This window comes from Zootoca vivipara, chromosome 2, assembly GCF_965207765.1.
Source record: "Zootoca vivipara chromosome 2, rZooViv2.hap1.1, whole genome shotgun sequence".
NCBI classification, from domain to species: Eukaryota; Metazoa; Chordata; class Lepidosauria; order Squamata; family Lacertidae; genus Zootoca; species Zootoca vivipara.
The window spans coordinates 96,649,669-96,673,400 of NC_142584.1; the positions used below are offsets into that span (position 1 = coordinate 96,649,669).

General features: G+C 44.8%; 1 protein-coding gene across 1 annotated transcript in view; it reads left to right on the top strand.

Annotated features, from left to right (window-relative positions):
- The first annotated feature begins 1,300 nt into the window (after window positions 1-1,300).
- The window catches only part of LRIG1 (leucine rich repeats and immunoglobulin like domains 1), a 130,945-nt gene continuing 108,513 nt past the window's right edge, over window positions 1,301-23,732 (top strand). Inside the window, exon 1 of the mRNA XM_060271328.2 lies at window positions 1,301-2,672. Coding sequence (XP_060127311.1) covers window positions 2,458-2,672 — 215 coding nt within the window. The 5' untranslated portion in view covers window positions 1,301-2,457. The remainder of the gene's footprint in view (window positions 2,673-23,732) is intronic.

Sequence of the window (23,732 nt, forward strand, 5' to 3'; positions counted from 1 at the left end):
TATAGTAACGACTGCCCATCTACCCAGCCATCCACCAATATCTGCTCATCAAGCCCCTGGCCTAAGTCCCACCAATTAGGGAGTTTAATTGATCCTGCTGCCATTGGTACCTAGGTCATCTAGGTCTGGGTATGTAGAGACCACTTCTTGCTGCTTCGCCTGACTCATTTTCCCCACCTGGCCAAGGAGGGTGGTGCCCTTACTGACTCCACCTACAAAACAGGGCCAGCCCACTTGTTAGGCACAGTGAGGATGCTTCAGATTTTGGGTGACACAAAAGAGCAATGGACCATTAGTTACAATATGCCGAAGAAAAAAAGTGTAGATACGCTACTGATTTTTCCCTCAGCCCTCCCCCACTCTAGCCCTTACTAGTTTACCTTCGGAGGCGCACAGTGAAGGAATGGGGCATAGGAGCCAACATCTAGGGGCCAAGGGGTCTTTAAACGTTTGAGGGGGTTGGGTCCCCCCAAAGTTGATGGGCATTGCTTGCCATTGAAGTAGTGTGCTTGCGCCACATGTGATTATTATGCAGGGCGGGGCTTACCTGCCCCCACGAATATTTTATTCAAATCGACCCCCCTGTATTCCTAAATGATCTTGGCCCTGCCCTTCAAAATTAAAACACAAACCATTTGATCGCATCCTTTGATCGAACATGCGGGACAGGGCTTACCTGTCCCCCTCCCACCAATATTTTATTCAAGTTGGCACCCTGGAATGGGGAATCAGCAGCGGGGAGCGGGTTAGGCAAGGCTAGGAGGGGGTCCCAGGCCCTTGGCCAACTGCACTCCGCTGCCGCACAGCCCTCCCTCCCTTGCGCGCGCTCCAAAAGCAGCCCCAGATTGCGCGTCGCTCCGCAGCCTTTGCTGGGCGGCTGTTAGCATCGCTGCCCCACAGGCTTTTGGCGTGCCTTAGAAGTGGGGGGGGGCGGGCGGGGGGAAAGCGCGGTCCTCCTACTACTAACAGCCCGGCTCTTCCTACTGAAGGGCCGGGGAGGGAGATCCTCGGGCAACAGCAGCAGGCGAAAGCGCGAAGAAAAGGAGCGACTCTTTCTAGCTCGCGCGTGTGCTCTTCCCCTTTAAGACGCGCGCGGCGGCTGCCGAAGCGGGAGCCTCCCGCTTTCACACCTTGGGTGGGAAAGGGAGGCGGGACCTGCTCGCTTCTGATTGACGGCCTGCCAACCTCAATGGAACGTTGTGTATCCGAAAGGGTGGTGGGGCGGAGAGGAGAGGACCTCCTGTCCAATCGGGAAGCGGGCGGGCGCGCCGTGGAACGCGGAGCAGCCAATGCGGAGCGAGAGGCGGGAGGCTTGGAAGAGGAGGAGGGGTGAGGAGAAGGAGGAGGAGGGGATGGAACGTGTTGCAATGTGCCCAACGTGGGTTTGAGTTGGGGAAGCGACGCTTGCGGTGCGGTGTGGTGCGGGGAGGGGGCGCTGGAAAGTGGAAGGGAGGGCGAGAAAGAGAGGGAGAGATGGTGGCTGGCAGGCTGCGGGGGCTCCCCGAGAGGATCGCGGCTGGCAGCGCTCCGTGTGGGCGCTAAGGGCTGCTGGGCTCAGGGTAGGCGGGAGTGGGAGGTGTCGGGAGGGGGGGGAGAGGAAGAGGAGGGGGGCGGCCAGGGAAAAAAGCCCAAGAGGAGAAAGTTGCGGAGGCGGAGATAAAGCACCGCTTCCCTCCCACCCATCTATCCCGGTTCCTGGGAAAAGGTGTCTGATCCCCGAGAGAAGGAAGAGGGGAGAGCAAGGAATCGGCCCGCTCGAGCAGCAGGCGATGCAGCCCTCCTTGCCGGCTCGCCCCTTGCAGCGCTGAGACACTTCCCGGGAAGCGGAGGCGAGGCGGAATCTGCAGCGGGGGAAAAGGAGAAGAAGGCGGACGGACTTTTCTGGGGGACGCCGAGCCTCTTTCTTTGCAACAGAAGCAGCAACAAGGCGCTCGCCTGTGAGACGGGGCGCAGGACTCTGTTATCCCCCCCCCGCGCCACCCCTGCGTTTTCCAGCAGCAGGATCCGGACCCTTATTTATTGCGCGAGTAGCGATCGCTGAGAAGGAAGAGGAAGACTTTTAAAGTTTGGCGCTGGTGCCAAGAGCTCGGGACGCTCCATCCTGCCTCGCTTCCTCTCCCTCTCTCTTAGTTGCACTGAAATTCAGCTCTCTGGATGAGCCGGTTCTGGGCTGCTGGCCCCCCGACGAGCGAACTCCAGACCGGCCCCCGGAGAAACTTCAGGAGTTGCAGCTGCAGCCTCACTTTGAGCTGCCATGGTCTGACTAGAAAATGTTGCTGGAGGCCTAGAGACTTGGTGCAAAGGAGATCTGGGCTAAACGACAGTGACGAGTTGTTGGCACTTCCTTGACTTTTCCTTTCTGTCTTTAGTACTTATTATTTTTTTGTTGGTGGGATACCACCAACTCTGCGCTTCTGGCCTCTTATTCCTACCCCCCCCCTCCATCCAGGATACAAAATGGCGCTGCCGGGATGGGGAAAGTGGGGGTCCCTGCTCTTTTCAGATGCCTTTTGGACCTTCTTCATCCTTTCCCAAACGTTGGTGGGGTTCGGCTGCTGCTCGGAGCGGCAGGCCTGCGACGTGAACTGCACGTGTAGCGGTGATCGTGTGGACTGCAGCAACCGGGGGTTGGAAGAGGTTCCCGAGGTGCTGCCTACCTGGGCAGTCTATTTGTAAGTCTCCCGCCTGCGAAGCAAAAAGTTCTGAATGCTGCTTTCGTGTGCCTTTAATTTCTTTCCCAGTCCAACCTCCCAACCTCCTTCAAAGTCTTCGCTGAAAACCAGTTCCTAACCCTTTTCTTCACTGCAGTCTGTGATTAATGTAATATTCCGTCTTCCCTTTATTGAGAGATCTAATTGTAACCGGTTGCCGAGCAACTAACTCCTGGGAGATCCCTTTGGGGGTAGAGAGTTCTCATATCCTTGTGGAAAGATCCCGGTGGGAATAGAGGCTGCTCATTCCCCTTGTAGTTAGGGATGTTCTGCAGAATGAGATGTTTGGCCTTTTAAAGGGAAAGCATCAAATTCTGATCATTTAAAGGGTATTTTTTTGGGGGGGGGTTGTGTTTTTGTGTGTGAAACTTTGCCATCCAGGCTGTGGGACCTCCAGGTCCTTCTTAACCAGATCAACTTTTGGGGACACCAGCCTGCAAACTTGCAGTTTTTAAAAATATTGTTGTCACTGAAGATGTTGCCAGTGTTCTCACTGTGTGTTGCAAAGGTGTGGGGAAGAGGGGTTGTGTTTACTGTGTAGATGTGCCTATAAGACTCAGTTTCATTTAGGCTTAGAAATGTCTGCACTGTAGTGTGGCACGGGTGTTAGCCCTTAAGAATCGGATCAGTAGTGGAGCTGAACATAATAAAAGTGGATGACAGGCTGAAGATTTTAAGAACTTTAAACCCCCCCCCCCCACTACTTTTACTGTGTCTGACTTGCGAAGCATTTACTCTTGCCATGGAATATAAAAGAGTTTGATTTAATAGTCGCCTTCTTAGAAGATTAAGACACTTATGGAGGACTTTGGAGACCTGAAGAACTAGGACTCTAAGGTTTCATTCTTAAACACACACAGACACACACGGTAGCAAGTAAGGCCCTTTCAAGTAAACATTGATAGGATTTTACTGTTAAGAGTCTTTATTATGCACAAGATCAGGTAGTAAAGGTTTGCCAAGGGTGTTATAAGAGTAAAACAGATCCTCAAGAACTATGAAGGTGGATATCACCATTATGTAAACAACGGCTGTGGTGTTCTCGTGTTGGGTGTATATGTATAATCTCAATATTTGAGGTACGTGGTGTTTTTTTTAATTTAAAAATTGCCTATGCTTTCCTGCAGACATTTAGAACTAGTTCTTGAAAACTCTTTCCCCCCTCTTTCTTCCAGCTCTGTGTGAGATTGCATATCTCATGTTTCACCTCTAATTCAGTGGTGAAAGTTGGAGGGGCTGTGAATAAAAGGTTGCTGTTTGCCTCTTCAGGACAAAGAATAATCTTACTACTTGTTCGACCCACTTCCTTGTGTTTCTAAGGAATTAATAGCTGCACCCCAAAGTGGGGAAAACTTAACATGATGAACTTTGGGAGGAAAAAAAAGAAGTCAAAATGGTTAGCAGATGTAGGCCAATCGTCCCCTGGTTGCTGCACACTAGGCCCTTGTTATCTGTTAGAACAGTTTCACAAGACTCTCCTCTTATTAGTTATTAAGTGATTAAATTGTGTTTTCTTCAGAATTGGGGCCCATGTGGCCAATTTGAGGTTAAGGTATTAAAATATGGATAAATGAGCCTGTGGTTGGTGCCTGACTCTCTGTGGTTTTCAATAGCACTTGCGTTCAGATCCTGATCAATCTTCACATTTGGGATTATTTCCCTTTGACTCCAGCAAAGGTAGTTTTACTTGAAACTAAATGTGTTCAAGACTACAATGTATGGTTTTGAAACCTAATAATACCGTTGCACTTTATCCAGTCAGAAAGTGGGAGTGTAGTAAAAGGTTACCTGTATGTAGGTGTTATTCATAAAACATATAGCTGTATTGGTTTCTTAGATGTAAATTATTACTGTTTCAGTTTTTAAGATGGTACCAGGAAAACTCATTCTTCCCATGTTCCAGTCTCTGCTGCGTGTTGCAGGTTCAAGATTTTTATTTTTTTAAAGCAAAGAGCGACAAGAGTTAAAAGTAGACACAAGTCAAGTATGGTATTCTACTTAAATATGTTAGAGTAGTTTAACACACATTGTACAAGAAATGTCAGCGTTAGCTTTATGGAAAATGGGATGTTTAAATCTGGAATGAAACATATAAGTAGTCTCTGGATGAGAATTTGGATAAGTTCATTTTATTGGCTACCACATTGTGCAGCAGCCTAAACATCTGTGTATACGTATCGTGTACCCAAATATTACAAAGCATCTGCCATTGTACATAGGGAGGACTGGAATTAAAGATGGGCAATATTGTGCCATTAGGGGTTTTATGCTGAAAGAGACCTGAAAATGCTAATAGGTTCTGTTTGTATCAGAAAAGAGAGTGGTAGCTGAAGTATTAACACGCCTATCTTCAATTCAAAGCCTTGACTAGAATTCTGCGTTTCTTAGGTTGTAATGTAGGCTAAATTCTCCCTCTGAGATAGGGAAGATAAACATTCAATTGTGGTCTGCTTAGTGCTGTGTCAGTGTGAATGTTTAATTCAGATTGATGTCATTATAATTTAGCTGTCAGCCTCTGGAGTACAATTTATTTACCGCCACCATAATTATACCGCTATCTTAAGTTATTTACAACCGTGCTTTACAGACGTGTGAAACTCTGGAGTATATCATATGTTTAAACTTTGCTGCTGCAGAGCTGCAAGTTGTTGATCTTTTGAGTGTGTGAAGCACAAATGTGATTACTAGCTGATCATTACTTTACCCTAATTCCTATAATCCACCATACTTGGGTTTTTTTTTTTGAAGGATTTCACATCTGGAAACCTGTACTGTTTTCTTTCACTGCCCATGCACGCACAGAGTTAAGAAGCTGTTCGGTTTAGGGCAGCTCATGCTACCATAAGAGGACATCTCGATGACACTTCTCTTGCTTTTCATATATGCCAGCTTCATTTTAACAGTAATTGCAGCACTGACGTTAAATATTGAATGTTCATTCGATTAAGCTTTACAGTGGTAATAATTATTGTATCACATGAAGGGTGAAACTCCTTAGATTTTGTTTCTTCCAGTATTCATACCATGTTCATAATAACTTCTATATGGGTCACAGTAGGGACTGTACTACTAGTAGTTGCCGTATCAAGAGCAATTTATAACTCTTCTGTTTACTCCTCTGGATATCTCTGCAAGCTGTTGTAGCAATTCCGGTCCAGAGTCCTGTAGCATCTTGAAGAGAAGACCAACTTACTGATTGAAGTTTATGCCTTTGTGGGCCAGAGTGCTCTTTGTTGAATGCACGAAGCATTCAAGGAACTCTCTAGAGTCCATTCCATGCGTTTTGACAAAGGTGAACTCTAAGCCCATGAAAATACTTAGTCTTTAAAAAAAGAAAATCGCAGAATGTTGTTTCCTTAGAATAGTTGTATGTGATTTATTCTAAAACTATTGATATGTGGCTGTACTAATACTAGTTTTGTTGCTAGAAATCTTCACTAGAAATTAGTAAATTTTGGGTCTTGGCCATTTTGGAAAGTAGTGCCATGAGATCTGGTAACAAGAGCTTTTTTGTGTGTTGTGATTTCTAAGACTAAAAGACTAAGACTAAAACTGAATTGCCAGTGAAACACTAAACTGGGGTCTCCAACATGGTGCTCTTCAGACGTTTTGGACTATACCTCTTTCCTGATCTTTGGCACACTGAACGGGGATGAATGGGAGCCCAGAGTACACAGCAACAGGGGGGTGGGGAGGAGGCACCACAATGGCTACCCTTGAAAATCAGTCAATATGTTTGAGTTCTCTTTTTTTCTATGGATTTTCATCAGCACCTCGGCCGAGAGAAGATTAATATGAACTCTCACTTCTCTAGAGGAGAAGATAGGACCAGAAGAAGAAGGAAAAAGTTGTGTAAATCTGTATCTTTCGCCTTTTTTGTTTCCAACTCAAGTTGAACAATTTCAGTTGTTTTAAAAGCTAGTCACTGCCAGCGGTATCACATCCCTGAGATAGATTTTGCCATAACATTACCTTCTCTCAAATAGATTTTCGTTAGAGCTTTGCTTTCCCTCTTGTTTTGGCAGATCGCAACGTATCCTTGCCACCTTTCACAGTTGCAAGAGACCGCTTAGGCTGTTGGGAGAAACAGGGTGCCTCTCTGAGCATACTTTAGAACCAATACTGGTACCAGAACTGAGCTTATTGCATGGTCCTTCTACACAACGGTCCGTTCCTGCTTTGCTTTCTTGTTTCAGCAACCTAATTTTAGGTGCGGGAAAAGTCATTTTGCAGTGTGCTGTTGCTTCAACACTTGTGAGTCTGGAACCCTTGCAGATTAGAGTGTGGGGCAGATAATGCCATGGTTGCAGGTACCGTATGATTCGATCCCTGTATGGGAGACAACTGCATATTTCTGCATTGCAGGGGTTTGGACAAGATGATCCTCGGGGTCCCTTCCAACTCAACCGTTGGACCTGAGGATCTGTGTACCTGTAGATCCTGATCTCCTTTCTGCCCCAACCCCTGCTTTAAAATACCCCAGGAAAACTTTTAAGCAACCAGGCCAGAGTTTCCCATCTTCAGTGCTTTCACTCCTCGTATAAGTCGAGTGTGTGTGTTTAGGTCTTTGGGACAATGTTTGGATGGGGAATCAAAGCAGTAGGTTTCTTTAAAATCTCCTTCCACAATTGGGAGAGGGGCATTTCCCCCCACCCTTTCTTTTTTTGGTCATGCTTCTTAACTTTTCAAGGAGGGCTGTTCTTGAGAGCTTAAACCCTCCCGTGGAGTCCTAAGCACATCTACTACTAGGGAACAGGCACCATTAAACTTGATGGGAATTACTTCTGAGTAAACAAGCACAACATTTCACTGCTGTTTGAAAGTCCACGCTTTGTGAATGGAAGATTGGCTTTGTTTATTTACTGAATTTCTAACCCACCCTGCCCTTCAGCTCAGGGCAGATAGCAACCGCTTGAGATGTGTATCAGCACTATAAAATTTCCTATAAATGCAGTTAAAATGTATACAAGAAAACATCCCCATCCCTGAAACACTGCTAGTAATACTTTAAACAAATAGTCTCATGGCAGGCTCGTGACAGCTACAGAATTAACTTGGACGTTTTTATGTTTTGTAAATAGTAGCAAACGGTTTCAGTGTTAGTATCATATCTTATGAACTTGCTTGGCTGTTGTGGTGTTGCCAAGACCTCCTAGAGAGTTTAAGGATTGTGTGTGTGTGTGTGTGTGTGTGTGTGCCTATTATACATATTTATTTGCCTTGTGTGGGGCGTGGAATATAATGCAATAACCTCTGCCGCTAGCATGTGCAGGGAAATATATATATAAAAGAGCCTACAGGGAACGGGAACTCTGCACATGAGACTGAACTGTGTCCTCCTTTCAGTGTGGTGTGTGACAGTGGTTATATAAGATTATTTATTTGAACTTTTAACTGCTCTCTGTGTAATTTGCTTTGCACTCAAACTCCCATGTGGTTTTGGAAAACCGAGTATCATTGTGTGTGGTTGAGGAGGAGAGGCTACAGCTCATGCGTGTGTGTTGCAAGGTAGTGGAAGATCTTAAACCTAGCATGCAATCTGAGGCTTCTCTCCCCACCCACCCCCTTTGCCTGCCCACAATTTCTTGGTGCCTGGCTTTGAAGCTCAGATAGGCAACAAAAGATATAAAACGTCTGAAGTGTGATTTACTTGAGAACATTATCCACGGTTAAAAAAAATATGACTGCAAGAGTATAGGAAACCGAACGCTTGCTGCCAACAGATGCCAGGTGCAAAGTGTGGAGAACGTCAAAATGGGAATTGCAGGCCTGGCAGCCCCCCCCCGACGCTCTTTTTTAAAAATTTAAAGCCATAAAACTCTTTCCCTTTCTCTTGCTCTCTTAAGGTTGCTGTGAGAGTTTAACTTCTTCCCCAAAATGGAGGAAGGGAAGAGAGAGACTCAGTGGAAAAGATTTTGAAGCTGGTCCATTGGTAGTCTGGTTATACCTCATGGGCCTCACAACAACACTTCAACAACACTTCTGATTATGTGCCCCAGCCTTCCAGTCCTGCATTCTCATTCCTCATAGAGGCCAGCCAGGTGCCTCTGGGGAAGGTTGCAAGCAGGAGCTGAGGGCAGAATTTGTCTCCTGTTGCTGTTCCTCCGCAACAGGTATTCAGGTCAGGTGTGGCATGCCTCTGACATCACACCCACCATGACTAGTGGCCATTGAGGGCCTTACCCTCCATGAATTTGTGCTTTTAACAAATCGTTTTCTGAACGCAGTGTATCGTTTTATTGTTGCTATGGCCTTTGGCTAATGCGAATAAAGTTTATTATTATTATTATCCTCCATGAACTTGTCTTTTCTGCTTTTTGAAGTTGGCTCGTGGTAGCAGATTCCATACGTTTTAACTCAGGTGCCTTGCGAAAGAACTGCTTCCTGAATCGCCCACCATTCACTTTTGCTGAACAACTCCAGGTTTTAACTTTATGAGGAGAAAAAACAAACAAACCTCTATCCATGTTCTTGTTAGTATTATTGGGAGAGGAAGGAAAACTGTCCACTTTCTCCACACGTGCATTATTTCGTACGTACTTCTCCCCCGCCCCGTTCACCTGCCCCTCCAGACTTAAAGTCCCTGAACACCTTTCCTCATAAAGGAGTTGCTCCAGCCCTGCCAGAATAATGGTTGCCTTTTTGCAGCTCTACAGAATCCTGTTTTGAGAGGTGGAGACCGGAACTACATGCAGTGCTGTATTCAAAGTGTGGTTGTACCATAGATGAATATATTCAAGGCATTTAGTTGGCGGGAGCTTTATATTAGATCCTGTCCAAATGATGATAACAATAATAATAATAATTTATTATTTATACCCCGCCCATCTGGCTGAGTTTCCCCAGCCACTCTGGGCGGCTTACAACAGAAAAATGAGATAAAATCTATTAAACATTAAAAGCCTCCCTAAACAGGGCTGCCTTCAGATGTCTTCTAAAAATCTGGTAGCTGTTTTTCTCTTTGACATCTGATGGGAGGGCATTCCACAGGGCAGGCGCCACCACCGAGAAGGCCCTCTGCCTGGTTCCCTGCAACTTGGCTTCTCGCAACGAGGGAACCGTCAGAAGGCCCTCGGTACTGGACCTCAGTGTCCGGGCAGAATGATGGGGGTGGAGACGCTCCTTCAGGTATACTGGACCGAGGCCATTTAGGATCTTTACCATGAGAACTTTTTTCACAGCTTCCATTCACTGGGTTGAGGTGTTCTCTACCATGACTCCGATATATTTTTCCTGGTTAGTTCCCATAAGCTCAGATCCCATCAGTGTATATACATGTCCTTAGAAACAATGTGCATTGCTGTATACTGGCATTGGACTGCATTTGCCATTTTAATGCCCATTTCTCCAGTTTTGGAGCCCATTGCAATTCCTCCTTCTTTTATCATCCTGAATAATTGGGTTTCATTGGCAAACTTGGCTCACCCCAAACTCCATATCATTTATGGATAAGTTAACAAGCACAATTGGTTCCAATCTTTCTTCCCTCTGTTAAGAGAACTGATCATGTATTTCTGCCTCCTGCTTCCTGTTCTTTAACCTGTTATAGTTCTAGTTACAGGTAGGTAGCCGTGTTGGTCTGAGTCGAAGCAAAATAAAAAAATTCCTTCAGTAGCACCTTAAAGACCAACTAAGTTTATATTTTGGTATGAGCTTTCGTGTGCATGCACACTTCTTCAGATACCTTCAGATACCTTCTTCAGATACCTTCTTCAGGTATCTGAAGAAGTGTGCATGCACATGAAAGCTCATACCAAAATATAAACTTAGTTGGTCTTTAAGGTGCTACTGAAGGAATTTTTTTATTTTGCTTTAACCTGTTAGTGATTCAAAAGAGGATTTGACCTCTTTTTTTATTTGCTCAGGCAAAAGCTTTTTGAAAGTTCAAGTAAAGTCTTCTGGATCATTGTTTCCACATACTTGTTGATACATCTAAGCACTGCAAGATTAGTGAGATAAGACTTAACCTTTGCTGAGGCCATGTTGATTCTTCTTCAGCAAGGCTTATTCTTCTATATGCTTGATAATTTTCAGGCTGCCCATGCTCTTATTTCCCTCCTAAATTGTCATCCAGACCAGGAGCAAAGAAAACTGAGGCTATCAGCCCAAATTGCTTCTCCTTTCTACCCGTTCCTTGCAAATCTCCCACCTCGATTAAATTGGCTCCTACCTAATCTCTGTTGGAGATATCAGGTTGTGGCAATGTGTAACAGACCCCTAAGTCCTGTTGAAAAAAATAATGATCCCCTGTGAAAATTTAAAATAGTATGGATGAAATGATGTGATCCCTGTAGCTGCTGATGTTCATGAGAGAAGTGTGTGTATATGCACTCATTCATGTGTCCAGAGACATTACACCTCCGTGTTAACTGAATGCAGGTAATAAATGCTACATCCCTGAGTGTTGCTCAGCGGTCAACTTAAAACAAACAAAATATCCCTATCCTGTTGAAGTCAGAAAACGAGATATGAGATGTCTAACTCAGGGGTTCCCAACAAAATTTTCTCGAGGACCCCTCATCGAGCCGCTATTGTGACAAGGACCCCCATTAATTCCTAATCCTAAAATTAAAAAGTGAGAGCCAAATTAAGAGTCTTTTTATATTTTATATACGTTTTTTACAGTTACAACAGAGTACTCCATCAGTATACAGTTAGTTTTAATTTTCAGTTCTTAATGAGATGAACCACTTTTTAACCAATGGTCCATTTTTAACTACGCGAACTGTAGCTTCCGCGAAAAACAATGCTTTGTTTACAAACACTACTGTTTTGCAAAGAGGCAGTGCGCGCCAGGGAGGAGGGAGGGGAATGGAGAAGATAGGGTACCTGTGCAGTAGCGCACAAATGAAGCCGACGCGCGCAAAGCATCTTGGGGAGGTGAGCGTTAGTAGAATGCGCGCACTGCCTCTTTGCAAAACAGTAGTGTTTGTAAAGCGCCACCTAACGGCATACAGCAGATCTACTGCCTCTATCTAATTCTAGTTTTGCGCTAGACTCTGCTCATGTAGGAAGCGGCCAAAACAAAAAATCTGTTATCATACAAAATATATTTAATATATTTTTTATTCTAATAGCATCTTGCGGACCCCTCTGGCATACCTTGCGGACCCCTGGGGGTCCGCGGACCCCCTGTTGGGAACCACTGGTCTAACTATACGCATTAAGTCTTTTTCCAGCTGTATACTGTAATCTCTTCATAATTGGTGTGAGCGCATGAATGGTGTTTATGGACTGTTTAAAAGCTCTTTGCAGATTGAAGTGGTGTGGTTTTTGGTGTAGTGAAAGTGTTAACACTAAGGAGACTTGGGTTCAAATTCTTATTCAGCTGAGAAACTCACCGGGTGACCAGTTCAAACTGTTTTAAAAACAGCCAAGAGTCAGGGCAGGGGGTTGTTGTGACCCTGCAAAGCAGGACTATAGATTCCACAGTGGTTATGTTGTTATCCCCCCACTCCCGCTTATTCAGAGTAGGCTGACTGAAACTAATTTCAGCGGATCTACCAGGAATATAACTGACGTTGAATTTTGCTTTTTGGAAAAGCAGTGTACAAATATTTAAGTGAAATCTTGGGTGAGAGAGTTCTGTTCTGTTCTCTCAACCACGCCCTACCTTACAGGGATGTTGTGAAGATTAAATGGTTGCAAGCAGAGGACTGTGTATAGCAGGCATAGGCAAACTCGGCCCTCCAGATGTTTTTGGGACTACAACTCCCATCATCCCTGACCACTGGTCCTGTTAGCTAGGGATGATCCCAAAACATCTGGAGGGCCGAGTTTTCCTATGCCTGGAGGGGAGGTCAGGATAAGCATGAAATATGGAAAGTAGTTAATGTATTTTTGCCTTAAAAATATAACTGTTGATTATCTGCTGACCTAAATACATTGCTAGTAAACCACTTGATAGTTTGGGTTGAAGTTTTTGTTTGTTTTTTGCTTAAGCAAGTAAAACTTGGCATTCTTTCAGACCAATATGAACACGCAAAATAGAGGTACTCATTGAAATGAACAGAGCAGTTGACAACAAAGCATATCATTAAATGCTCAGCCTACATCAGTGATTCCCAAACTTTTGCCCCCATAGACCACTTGAAAATTTATGAGGGTCTTGGCAGACCACTTAATTATTTTTCTTTTCTGCCTGTTTTAGCAAATGTAATGTGTTGCGCTAAATGCAATATGACTTTTAATTGTATTTTTATTGCTTCATTTTTTTCTTCAGTGTTGAATTTAATTGTGTTGCACTTTGAAATCAAATTGTAGCTTCAGATAAAATAGAATAAACAAACGAAGCAATAAAAAAAGACAAAGTCAGTGTGAAGTGTCGATGATGCCTTGGGTTTTCTGCTTCCCATCTTCAACCACAAATCCACAGACACGTCACATAGACACACATCCACAGACCAGTTTTGGAACCCCCTGGCCTAATTCACAACTCTTTGATTCCAGCTCTCCAGTTGTGGCTTTTTTTAAATGTGTGTCTGTTTCTGGATTAAACATTTCAAGTGACACTTGCTGAACATTAGTGGGGTTTTTTTTGGGGGGGGTCCCCCTTTGCTTTGTCTCTTGCAGCAGAAACAGAGTCTTGGGGCGCCTTTAAAAAAAGAACATTTCATTATTATGGCGTGGACTTCTGGGGATTACACTCTGTTAGCAGTTTCTCTTGATTAAGACATGACATGTATTCTTGGAGATGGAGGAGCCTTCCAAAAACATTTTAAAGAACTTCTTAGTAATTAGCCTAGCTCAGGATAAACTGGTGCTGCCAGGAGGTGCTTAGACAGTCTGCTTTGTGCCGCTGATGAAATACTTTTACAAGCCCTAAATTGGAAAATGTCTTCTCTTTTTTGTTGGGGGGTGGGTGGGACTTGAGGGAAAACAAAATGCCAAAGTTGACCCTCGTAAAGAAGAGAGAGTGAGTGTGTGTGTAGGCAGCTCACTCAAGCTTGGCCATTATGGCTTCATACCCCTAAATCCTATTCAGTATCGCTGAACAAATGGAATGGAACTGAGAATGAGCTGTAATCTCCAAAGGCCAGCTTGTTGCATAGCTCAGCAGGACTGAGGGAGAGCATAAGGATTTCTGTTCTCCTCTGTACTCTCATCCGTGCTTCCCACTGAAAACATTTCCCGCCTCTTTAATTTTAGCATTGATCAGCTAACTCCCTTCAGCAGGCTCTCTGAACCTGCCGCCCGTCCTATTGTCCGTTGTTCCATATCTGGCTCTGTTCCTATTAGAATGCGTGGGCCGTATATTCTTCGTAATTTGTAGTGTTTTGCGACTCGCAGGGATTCTCGCCTCTTCTCAATTGAAAGGCTTTGCAGTCTGGCCCTAAACATGTTTACTGAGTGGCAAAGCCCCACTGTGTTCAAAGAGATTTACTTCCTCAGGACATGTTCTTCAGATTGAATTTACACACCTTCTCCCCCCCCCCTCCAAGGGTACTAAGCTCTCCAGGACCTTTCAGACTCCCTAGCCCCCAGCATGGGATAATTGTGTTTGTTGTTCATATGGGAGCCATTCAAACAATCAGAGGTGTGTAGTGGGCTTGTTGTGTGAGTGAGCTATGGCCATGCCCATTAGTTATTTATTACGTTGTTTATTAAATTTGTATACTTCCTTTCATCCAAAGATCCCAGGGTGGTTCACAACATAAGAATACGAAATGAGAACACAAAATACGTAATAAAGCAAACATCAACCAATAACCCCCCCCCCCAACACATTTCAAAGGCCCTAGAATGTTGAGGCCTGAATATGGGGAAACGTTTTTGCCTGGTGCCTAAAGATATGTACTATATATTCCTGTGTATAAGACTACGTTTTAAACCAGGAAAATCTTCTCAAAAGCCGGAATATATGGCAATGAAGGTACCAGGTGAACCTCCCTGGGGAGAGCACCCATAAGCGGGGAGCCACTACAGAAAAGGCCCGTTCTCAGGTTGCCACCCTCCAGATCTCTCATGGAGAGGGGCACACAATGAAGGCCCTCCGATGATGATGTAACTCAGGCATAGGCAAACTCGGCCCTCCAGATGTTTTGAGACTACAACTCCATCATCCCTAGCTAACGGGACCAGTGGTCAGGGGTGATGGGAATTGTAGTCTCAAAACATCTGGAGGGCCGAGTTTGCCTATGCCTGATGTAACTAGATGGATGCTGCTCTTAGCTCAGTGGGGAAGCTTCTGATTTTCACAGGATTCTTCCTCAAAGTTGGGGACCTTAATTTTGTCTCTGGAGCCACGGAAGAGAGAGAGCACAACAAGTGAAGCTGACTTGGAGTTGCAACCAACCAAATTATTGGGTGGGACTTCCTCCCACCAGGAATCACCTGCAGTGCCCCCCAAATCTGCTGTAGAAGGTTGGGGGGGGGGAATCGCCACAGCACTGCTCACAGAAGTTGTTTTGGATGTGCAATGATTTAGTTAGACACAAACCTTTTTGTTTTTCCTTAGTTGTGTTCAGAGAGCTTTGAACACCCCTGTGGCCTCAGATTTTAGAAGGAAGGTATGAATACTGGGTGTAACCACCAGGGAGAGAAAGAGTTACCGTTGTGTTCAACTCAAAGGCCCATTTAATCCAGAGCATCCTGTTCTCATAGTGGCCAACCAGTTGCCTATGGGGAGTCCACCGGCAGGACACATAACGCACAGCAGTGGTCTCCTGCTTCTGATCTTCAGCTACAAATTGCTACTAATCTTCCTTTAATCTTCTGGCAGCAAAGTTTAAAAAATGGGAGAGGTCCCCCCCCCCCAAGAAGGCGACACGAAGTGCTGAGAACACTAGAATTTCTGCAAATCCTCAATTTTCTGAGAGATTGCAGTGAAAACTGAGAATGGCACACTTCAGATCTTCCAGACACTGGGTTTAATTAAACAAGAATGCATCAGTAACTTGTGTGAGTTAAACTCGTTCCTAGGGTGTCTGGTTTTGATTACAGCTTACCGGTAAGTGTGCAGCTGTGGCTCAATAGCATACATAATAATAGGTGTACATGTCACTATTATTTGAATGAGAATGCTGATAAGTAAAACATACTCAGCAGTATTCCTTTCATGGTAGCCAAGCGATACCCCACTAGGTATAGTGTTGCATCCGCATTTTTGTGTTTGTGAAAATTTGTATAAACGGAAATTTCAAGTCGTAAGGTTGTATCCGACATTGTCTGTGAGCCAAGGGAACAGGCTTCTGCTTTCGCCCCTATCCTGGTCCTCTGTGGGCCTTCAAAATCTTCTCCTGGTGTGTTGGGGTATCTCTGGAGCCAATTTGCGGGGCACATGGGTGGGGAGCTGAAGTCTCATTGTGTGAGCAGATGTCCACACACGCAGCTTTGAATTCCTCCCATGGCACTTTTAAGTCTTTATTTTAGTTTTCTGTGTGAGAGCCTTCCCCCCCCCCAAAACCTGTTTGCCATTCAGGAGTTGTCCCATATTATGCCCATTAATTTAGCTTCCCCAGTAATTCACTCCACAATACACACACAACGAGTAGTAAGTGTTGTAGTGATCCTCTGTGGCACTTTTTTTATTGCTTTCTAACTACTACCTTTTTGAGTTTTATCAGTGTTTGTTTCAATTGTTGCAAGCCACCTTGAGTCATGGTTCTGGGGGGAATGGTGGGATATTATTATTATTTGTTGTTTGTTGTTGTTTAGTCGTTCGTCGTGTCCGACTCTTCGTGACCCCATGGACCAGAGCACGGCAGTCACTGCTGTCTTCCACTGCCTCCCGCAGTTTGGTCAGACTTATGTTGGTAGCTTCGAGAACACTGACCAGCCATCTCGTCCTCTGTCGTCCCCTTCTCCTTGTGCCCTCCATCTTTCCCAACATCAGGGTCTTTTCCAGGGAGTCTTATCTTCTCATGAGGTGGCCAAAGTATTGGAGCCTCAGCTTCACGATCTGTCCTTCCAGTGAGCACTCAGGGCTGATTTCCTTCAGAATGAATAGGTTTGATCTTCTTGCAGTCCATGGGACTCTCAAGAGTCTCCTCCAGCACCATAATTCAAAAGCACCAATTCTTCGGCGACCAGCCTTCTTTATGGTCCAGCTCTCACTTCCATACATCACTACTGGGAAAACCATAGCTTTAACTATACGGACCTTTGTAGGCAAGGTGATGTCTCTGCTTTTTAAGATGCTGTCTAGGTTTGTCATTGCTTTTCTCCCAAGAAGCAGGCGTCTTTTAATTTCGTGACTGCTGTCACCATCTGCAGTGATCATGGAACCCAAGAAAGTAAAATCTCTATGAATTTATTTATTTATATTTTGCGAAAATAAAAACTCATTTCAAATATCAACATATCAGATAGAATAATCAATACAAATTAAGTTGACATAAAAAGAGTAAAAACGACTTCCCTTCACCTGTATGTGACTCTTCCTTTTAAATTTTACTTCTCTCGTTGTGTTCTTATGCTATCTTATACTACCATTTCTGTTACACATTTTATTATCGCTTCTCCTTGCGATATCTTTGACTTCATATCAATATTTCAATACCAAAAGGGTGGGATATCATTCATCATCATCATCCAGGGATTGTTAGTGTGGGAGGGAACCACCAAAGCCGTCTGAGGAGGCTTAATAAATGGAGTTCTCCAGAACACCCTGGAACATTCCTTGAAAACAGAATGTATTTCCATTCAAAATGTGCAAAGGCATGCCATTTGGGTTATTGGATGTGTTCATTCTAGGCAAAGTCCAATTGTACATGTGCCTCCTTCACTTTGTATTCAAATCACGCTTTTGTAAATTCAGTTTTCTTAACGCTGAGGCCAAAAGCCTTTTCTTTTATCGGTGGATATGCCACTCCATCAGCACTGATACGCATTTTTCAACTGCACCTTTTGTTTTGATTTGCTGGCTCGCTTGTCATTGGAGTGCATGAGTGCTCTGTCTTCTCCCTTCAGCACCATTCACAGGGGATTTTTTTTGGGGGGGGGGGGAATGCTTTGCTTTGCCTTCTCTATCCCCCAGACACTGTGCTTTAATAAATCCTTTGCTTGGACCTAAGGACCCTGGGTCGGTCTGTACATCCGGGGGAGGGGGGGCGCAGATGATTTTCAAAACCTTCCCCTTGTTAGGATGCCGATTCGCTTCTCTGTAGATTATCAGCAATTTTGCTCTCTCAATTTTGTTGTCTCAGTTTGTGGTGCTGCCTGAAAAGTTCTTGTTGGTACTTTCTGAAGGGCCTTTCATATTAAAGGGGTGGTGGTGGCCTCAGGACCACCCCCTTCCTCTTGAGAAGCTGTTTGTGGTCTTTAATTGCCCCGCTTGGCTTTCCCTCCCCATGGTGACAGCAATTTGAAACGCAAGGGCCCGCATACAATGGGAGCCACCGTTCAATAGAACTGTGTTAATAGTCAGAACCACTTACAAAGGGGGGAAAGTTTGAAAGGTGGTGAATGAATGGGCTTGGGGTGTGTGGAGAGAGTGTTGGAGGAGGGGCAGTAGGGAACATTTGCAGGGGTAGGAAAAACAACCTTCTCTGTGGGCAGCTGAGATATAAATCTTCTTTGCACTTCTGACACAATCTACAGTATTTCTTGTAGACGCAGTTCTTGCAGATTAGTTAGGTTCAACATGTGGTCAGTATTCCTAAATAGATTTTTTTTTTAAAAAAAGTTCTATGTATCCCAAGGGGCTCCTCCAAGTGACTCAAGGCACTCTGGGTGGGTGTTCTCTTATCCCCATTTTATCCTCATAACAACCTTGTTGATAGACACTGCTGGACCAGGGTCACCCAGTGAGTTTCATGGCTGAGTGGAGATTCGAACCCTGGACTTGCAGTCCGATGCTCAAACCACTATGCCACACTGGCTGTCACCCCATTGGAATGTCCTTACGCCAAACTTTTGGCTCAAAGTTATACCTGATTTTAGGCATGACGGCCTATATCAGAGCTTTCCAAACTTTTCACGTTGTTGACACACTTTTTATAGACCTGCATCATTTCGCGACACAGTAATTCAGTTTCACTAGTAAGCCAGGTGTTAAACTAACCCCTTTCCAGCCCCGGGAAGAGCGTGGGGACCATTCGTGTGACACACATACGCCCTGCAGCAGACACACTTAACATGTCATGACCCACAATTTTGAAAGCTTTGGTCTAAATTGTGTTGGCTGATTGGAATTTGACTCGTGTAACGCCACTTTGGCTTCTCTTCTCTTCTGCGCCTCTTCCCAATTGGCCTCCCAGAGTTAAGTTTTGAAGGCATGTGGCAAGTGTGCAGCGGAAGAGGGTAAAGGTGAAGTCCTATAAAACCCTGTTCCCTCCAGGACAGGAGTCAGTATGCTTCTCAGTACCAGTTCCTGGGGGGCACAAGTGAGGCACTAGTGCTGTTGTGGCCATTATGTGCTCGCTGCTTGTGGGCTTCCCTTAGGCATCTGGTTGGCCACTGTGAGAACATCAGGCTGGACGACATAAGCTCTTCTTATGCCTTGGAAGTATTAAAAGTACCCAGTCTACAAACCAAAGTAGCTGCTGCAGTGCTTGCTTTTCTCTTCCTCCCCAGTTCTGCTTTCCTTTTGTGACATGACCGTGGGCTGGAACTGTCTTACCGTTCAGTATACGTATGGTGTGTAGGCCATATCGAACGAAACAAAACCAAATTCATTGTAACCATGAATCAGCAAAAAAGCCCAAGTAGGGAATTTGCACAGTGTTGTTGGAAACCACCAGTCAGAGGTGAAAGCATTGCCTAGGGTTTTGTTACTGTTTTATTAGGAACTAGCTGACCCGGCCACGCGTTGCTGTGGATTTTTTTGGAGGGGGGGGGATTATTGATGTCATTTGTGTTTTGAATGGCAATGCTTGCATAACTTGTTTTTGGTTAGTGTTTTGATGTAATATGCTTTTCCGGATGTTTCAACTTTGTGTTTGTATTTATGGTTTTTATTTTTATTTTGTCTTCTTATGATTGTGCATTTTCGTTTGTATGTTTTGGTAGTTTTATTTATGTTTTAAATTTTAATAAGTGTGATTTTCCCCACCCTGTTCTGATTCATGATGTTACCTGTCCCTTCCTCCCCCCCCCCGGCTTATCCCTGTGATTTTTACTGTCTTCTCCCCACCCTCGGTTTATCCTACGGTGCTTTATCTAACAATGGTGTGCAACTGATGCTTTCTGCTTAATAGAAACAGCCTTCCATACACAGTGCTCTGCTATAGATTGATACTTCACCATAGATTGAGATTATGCGTGACTCCTGCCAGTGTTGCAGTTCCTGTGAAAATGTTGTATTTAAGGTCTGCGACTGAAAGGTCCAAGACCTCTCATTCAGTGCTCGAAACTCCCATTGTTCTAGGCGCATTTTGCGACAGGGAATTTCATTAGCGCAAGCAGTCTCTGAGCTCTGGGCACAGTACTGCGCCTAAGATTTCAGATTAAAACTGCAGAGTGGAAGGAAAGAGGGACCTTTTTCTGCCTCCCCACTTCCAACTACTCTCTCAAGACTGGAGAAGAGACGCTCTTAAAAATATTCGGGGGGGGGGGCAGGCAGGGGAAGGACTAGACCAGGGGTCAGCAAACTTTTTCAGCAGGGGGCTGGTCCACTGTCCCTCAGACCTTGTAGGGAGCTGGACTAATACTTTTTTGGGGGGGATGAACAAATTCCTATGCCCCACAAATAATCTGGAGATGCATTTTAAATAAAAGCACTCATTCTGCTCATGTAAAAACACGCTGATTCCTGGACTGTCCGCAGGCCGGATTTAGAAGGCGTTTGGGCTGGATCTGGCCCCCAGGCCTTAGTTTGCCTACCCATGGACTACTAGGCCATGTGAAAAACAAGCCCAATATTTTAGATGCAGTTCATTCATTTTCAGCTTTGTATTCTTGTTAATAGAAAGACACACCTAGACATTCCGTTGTTGCACCCACAACCTAGGTTTGAGGTGCCATTTAGCTCCTAGCTTTCATATCTGTTACTAGCCCTGCTCTCATTTATTTTTAGCAATCTCCATCATCATGAGTTTATCTCTTTGATGTTGCTTACAGAGTAACGTGAGAGAGGAAGAGAGGGTGGGTTCTTGTCCCCAAGTGATTTGAAGTCTAAATTTGACAGAGGGTGAACAGAACTTGGGAGTGGGGGTGCCAGAGGCAAGGGATGAATGTTAACTCATTGACAAACTAGCACTGTTTGCTCAGATTGTAAAGCTAATGCAGTAATTGCCATTGCCGTGTGAATATCTTGGTCCTCTGGATCCCTTGAGAGGTTTTGCCCCACTTTCTGGAATTGGCATGTCTCCAACCAGTATCTCCACAGTCCCTCTGGCACAGTGGTGGCCAAACTTGGCCCTCCAACTGTTGTTGAACTACAACTCCCATCATCCCTAGCTAACAGGAACAGTGGTCAGGGATGATGGGAATTGTAGTCCCAAAACAGCTGGAGGGCCTAGTTGGGCCACCACTGCTCTAGCAGGAACCTTCGATCCTTCAGATGTTGCTGGACTACAACTTCCATCATTCCTGACCATTGACTCTGCTGACTGGGGTTGATGGGGGTAGGAGGTGATAAACATTTGTACGGCTGTGGGTTAGCCATCCCTATTCTAAGGCAGTTTCCCCCCCCCCAACCTGGTGACCCCCAGATACTTTGAACTTCAATTCCCATCATCCCAAGCCAGTATACTCAGTGGTTGGGGGAAATGGAGGTTGTAGTCCAAAATATCTTGGGGGAACCAGGTTGAGAAATGCTGCTCTATGGAGAAATAAGATAAACGAAACAGCATTTGTCTTAGGGGCCTATTGTGCTCAGGCTTGCAATCTCTGCCCTTGCCATCTCAGTGTGGGGATTGGATTTGTGCAAGGTCTGAATATTGCTAAAAAAAACCTTTGTAGGTTATCTTGGTTTTATCAGCAAACCTTTTTTTTGGGGGGGGGAGGTAGCCATCGTGGTGCCACCAGGATGTTTTAGACTGCAACTCCTACAATCTCTGGCCATGGTGGCTGAGGCTGATGAGAGTTGTGGTCCACAATGTTTTGCCTTCGCCTTATCTAGTTAGCCTTACGTATTGCATAGGTAAGAGGTCCTCTTGCAGGAAATGGGGCCAAAAGTAAACTCGTTGGTGTAATCTAGGAATTAGAGGAGGGTAGTGAAACTTGTCGCCAGCGGAGGAGTTGTTCTCTGTTGTGATAAAACACTGAACTTTAAACGGAACGGTCTATTTTTGAATGAGCCACTTAGATAAAATGCAAATCAAGCTTCTTTGCTGGCCCATGGTGTACTAAACTAAACCTACGGTTCAGTGGTGGGAAGAAAGTGGTCCGTCATTAATTGCTAATGGATCTTATGTTGTTCTGCTGAGACTGGTAAAAAAATAATAATGCCTGTTTGTGGCCATGTCCTTCGTTCTGGTCACCACCTTGTACAAGCAAAGAGAAGAACAGTTTGTGCCCCAAGCAATTTACCCCAACGCAAGATGTAGTATTGAAAGCTGAGCAAGATGCATGGTTGCAATGGCATATGAGCATTCTGTTGGACTACGAAAGCAGTGCATGGGCCCAGTGTCTGGCACATTGCACCAGGACTGAGGAGAGTACTGGGATCAAATTTCAGTTTTAATTATAAACTCACTGTTGGCTACCCATGTTACAGGGGTTTGATGATAAATGAGAGCAACGAAATTGCTGTACCTTTTTAGTAGCAGTGGGAAAAACTAGAGCAGCAAGCTGTGTGCATAGATGTTTGAGTGTGCCAAATTACAGAGCCAGAGTGTTGTTGTTTTTTAATTAGGGGTTAAAAAACACACGCTAGCCCCTTGCATCTCATTTGCTCTTCATCAGTTTGTGTCGGTGCTGCTAAAATTCTGCCTGTTATTACAGACAATCAACCTCTTCCCCCTGTTTTAACATTCAAGGGTAGCAGTTGCAAGGAGATTCAGATTTGTGTCCCCCCCCCACCCCCTTTCTCAGCCTAAGAGACGAGGCTGTGGAAGGCACAGTGGACTGGTGAGCCTGCAAATACTATCTGCGGGTATAAAACGGATATCATAAGAAACCAGCCTGGTTGGAGGCTCTGTGAAATACAACCCCTTTAATGTCTTCCAGTTGTCCAAACACGGCTGCTTCACCCTCCCTGTGCGTGGATGTGTAGGAGAGGCTGGTTTCATTGGCCGGCAAAGGGAAAATGAAAGAAAATTGGCTTTGGGGGTAGAATTAAGCACACTGTCCAGACAGCCTAAGCCAGTGGAAGCTGACGTGTCTTGCACTTGTTCACTTTCAAATGGCCTGACTGCCTTGGTGGTGTTGGTGGTGAATAAATAACAGAATCCGCTAGGGGTGTTTGAGTGCAGTAGACTTTCTAGAGTCCTTCTATACAGTTTCGCTGAGGTGTACATATTTTAACCATTCTGTTGCAAAGAGCTTTGGGGTGTGCTAGCTACCCTTGCTTAAACAAAACAATAGGGCCGTGGCTGACCCCGCCAAACAAACAAACAAACAAACAAACAAACAAACGATGTACTTCATTTGGTGAAATTTGCAAGCAGCTTGAAGAATGCATAAAGTGCTGAATTCAAGTGTTCTCTAGGCTGAGCATGGATTCCTGCCTCTTCTCTATGGTCTTAAAAATAGTTTTATTTATTAAATTTATATCCTGCCCTTCCTCCCAGACAATGGAACTTGTTTGGGACCCCACGTCTTCTTATTCATACAGGGGGCTTCTATCATTGTGACAGATGATGAGCAAGATTTCACCGCGCGTTGGGTTGCAAATCTGCAGTGAAAAATGACCACAGTTTAAAAACCTCTGCTTTAGTTCATAGCTAATAACATTTCCTTTTCCAGTGTGTGTATTTCTCCTCCTTGCATACTGGGACAAGCAAATTGTCGTAAGAGCAAGCTATGGTCAACTAGTCTAACTCCCTGGCAAATAGACATTCAAGATGCCATTTGGCACCTAGCTTATCTATCTGAGTTTCTAACACTGCCGGTGGTCACATCTGTGTACGCCGTTAGCGTGCCTGAATTCCGTTCTCCCCCTTGTACGCTGTGATAATAGTTAGAGGATATGAGCAT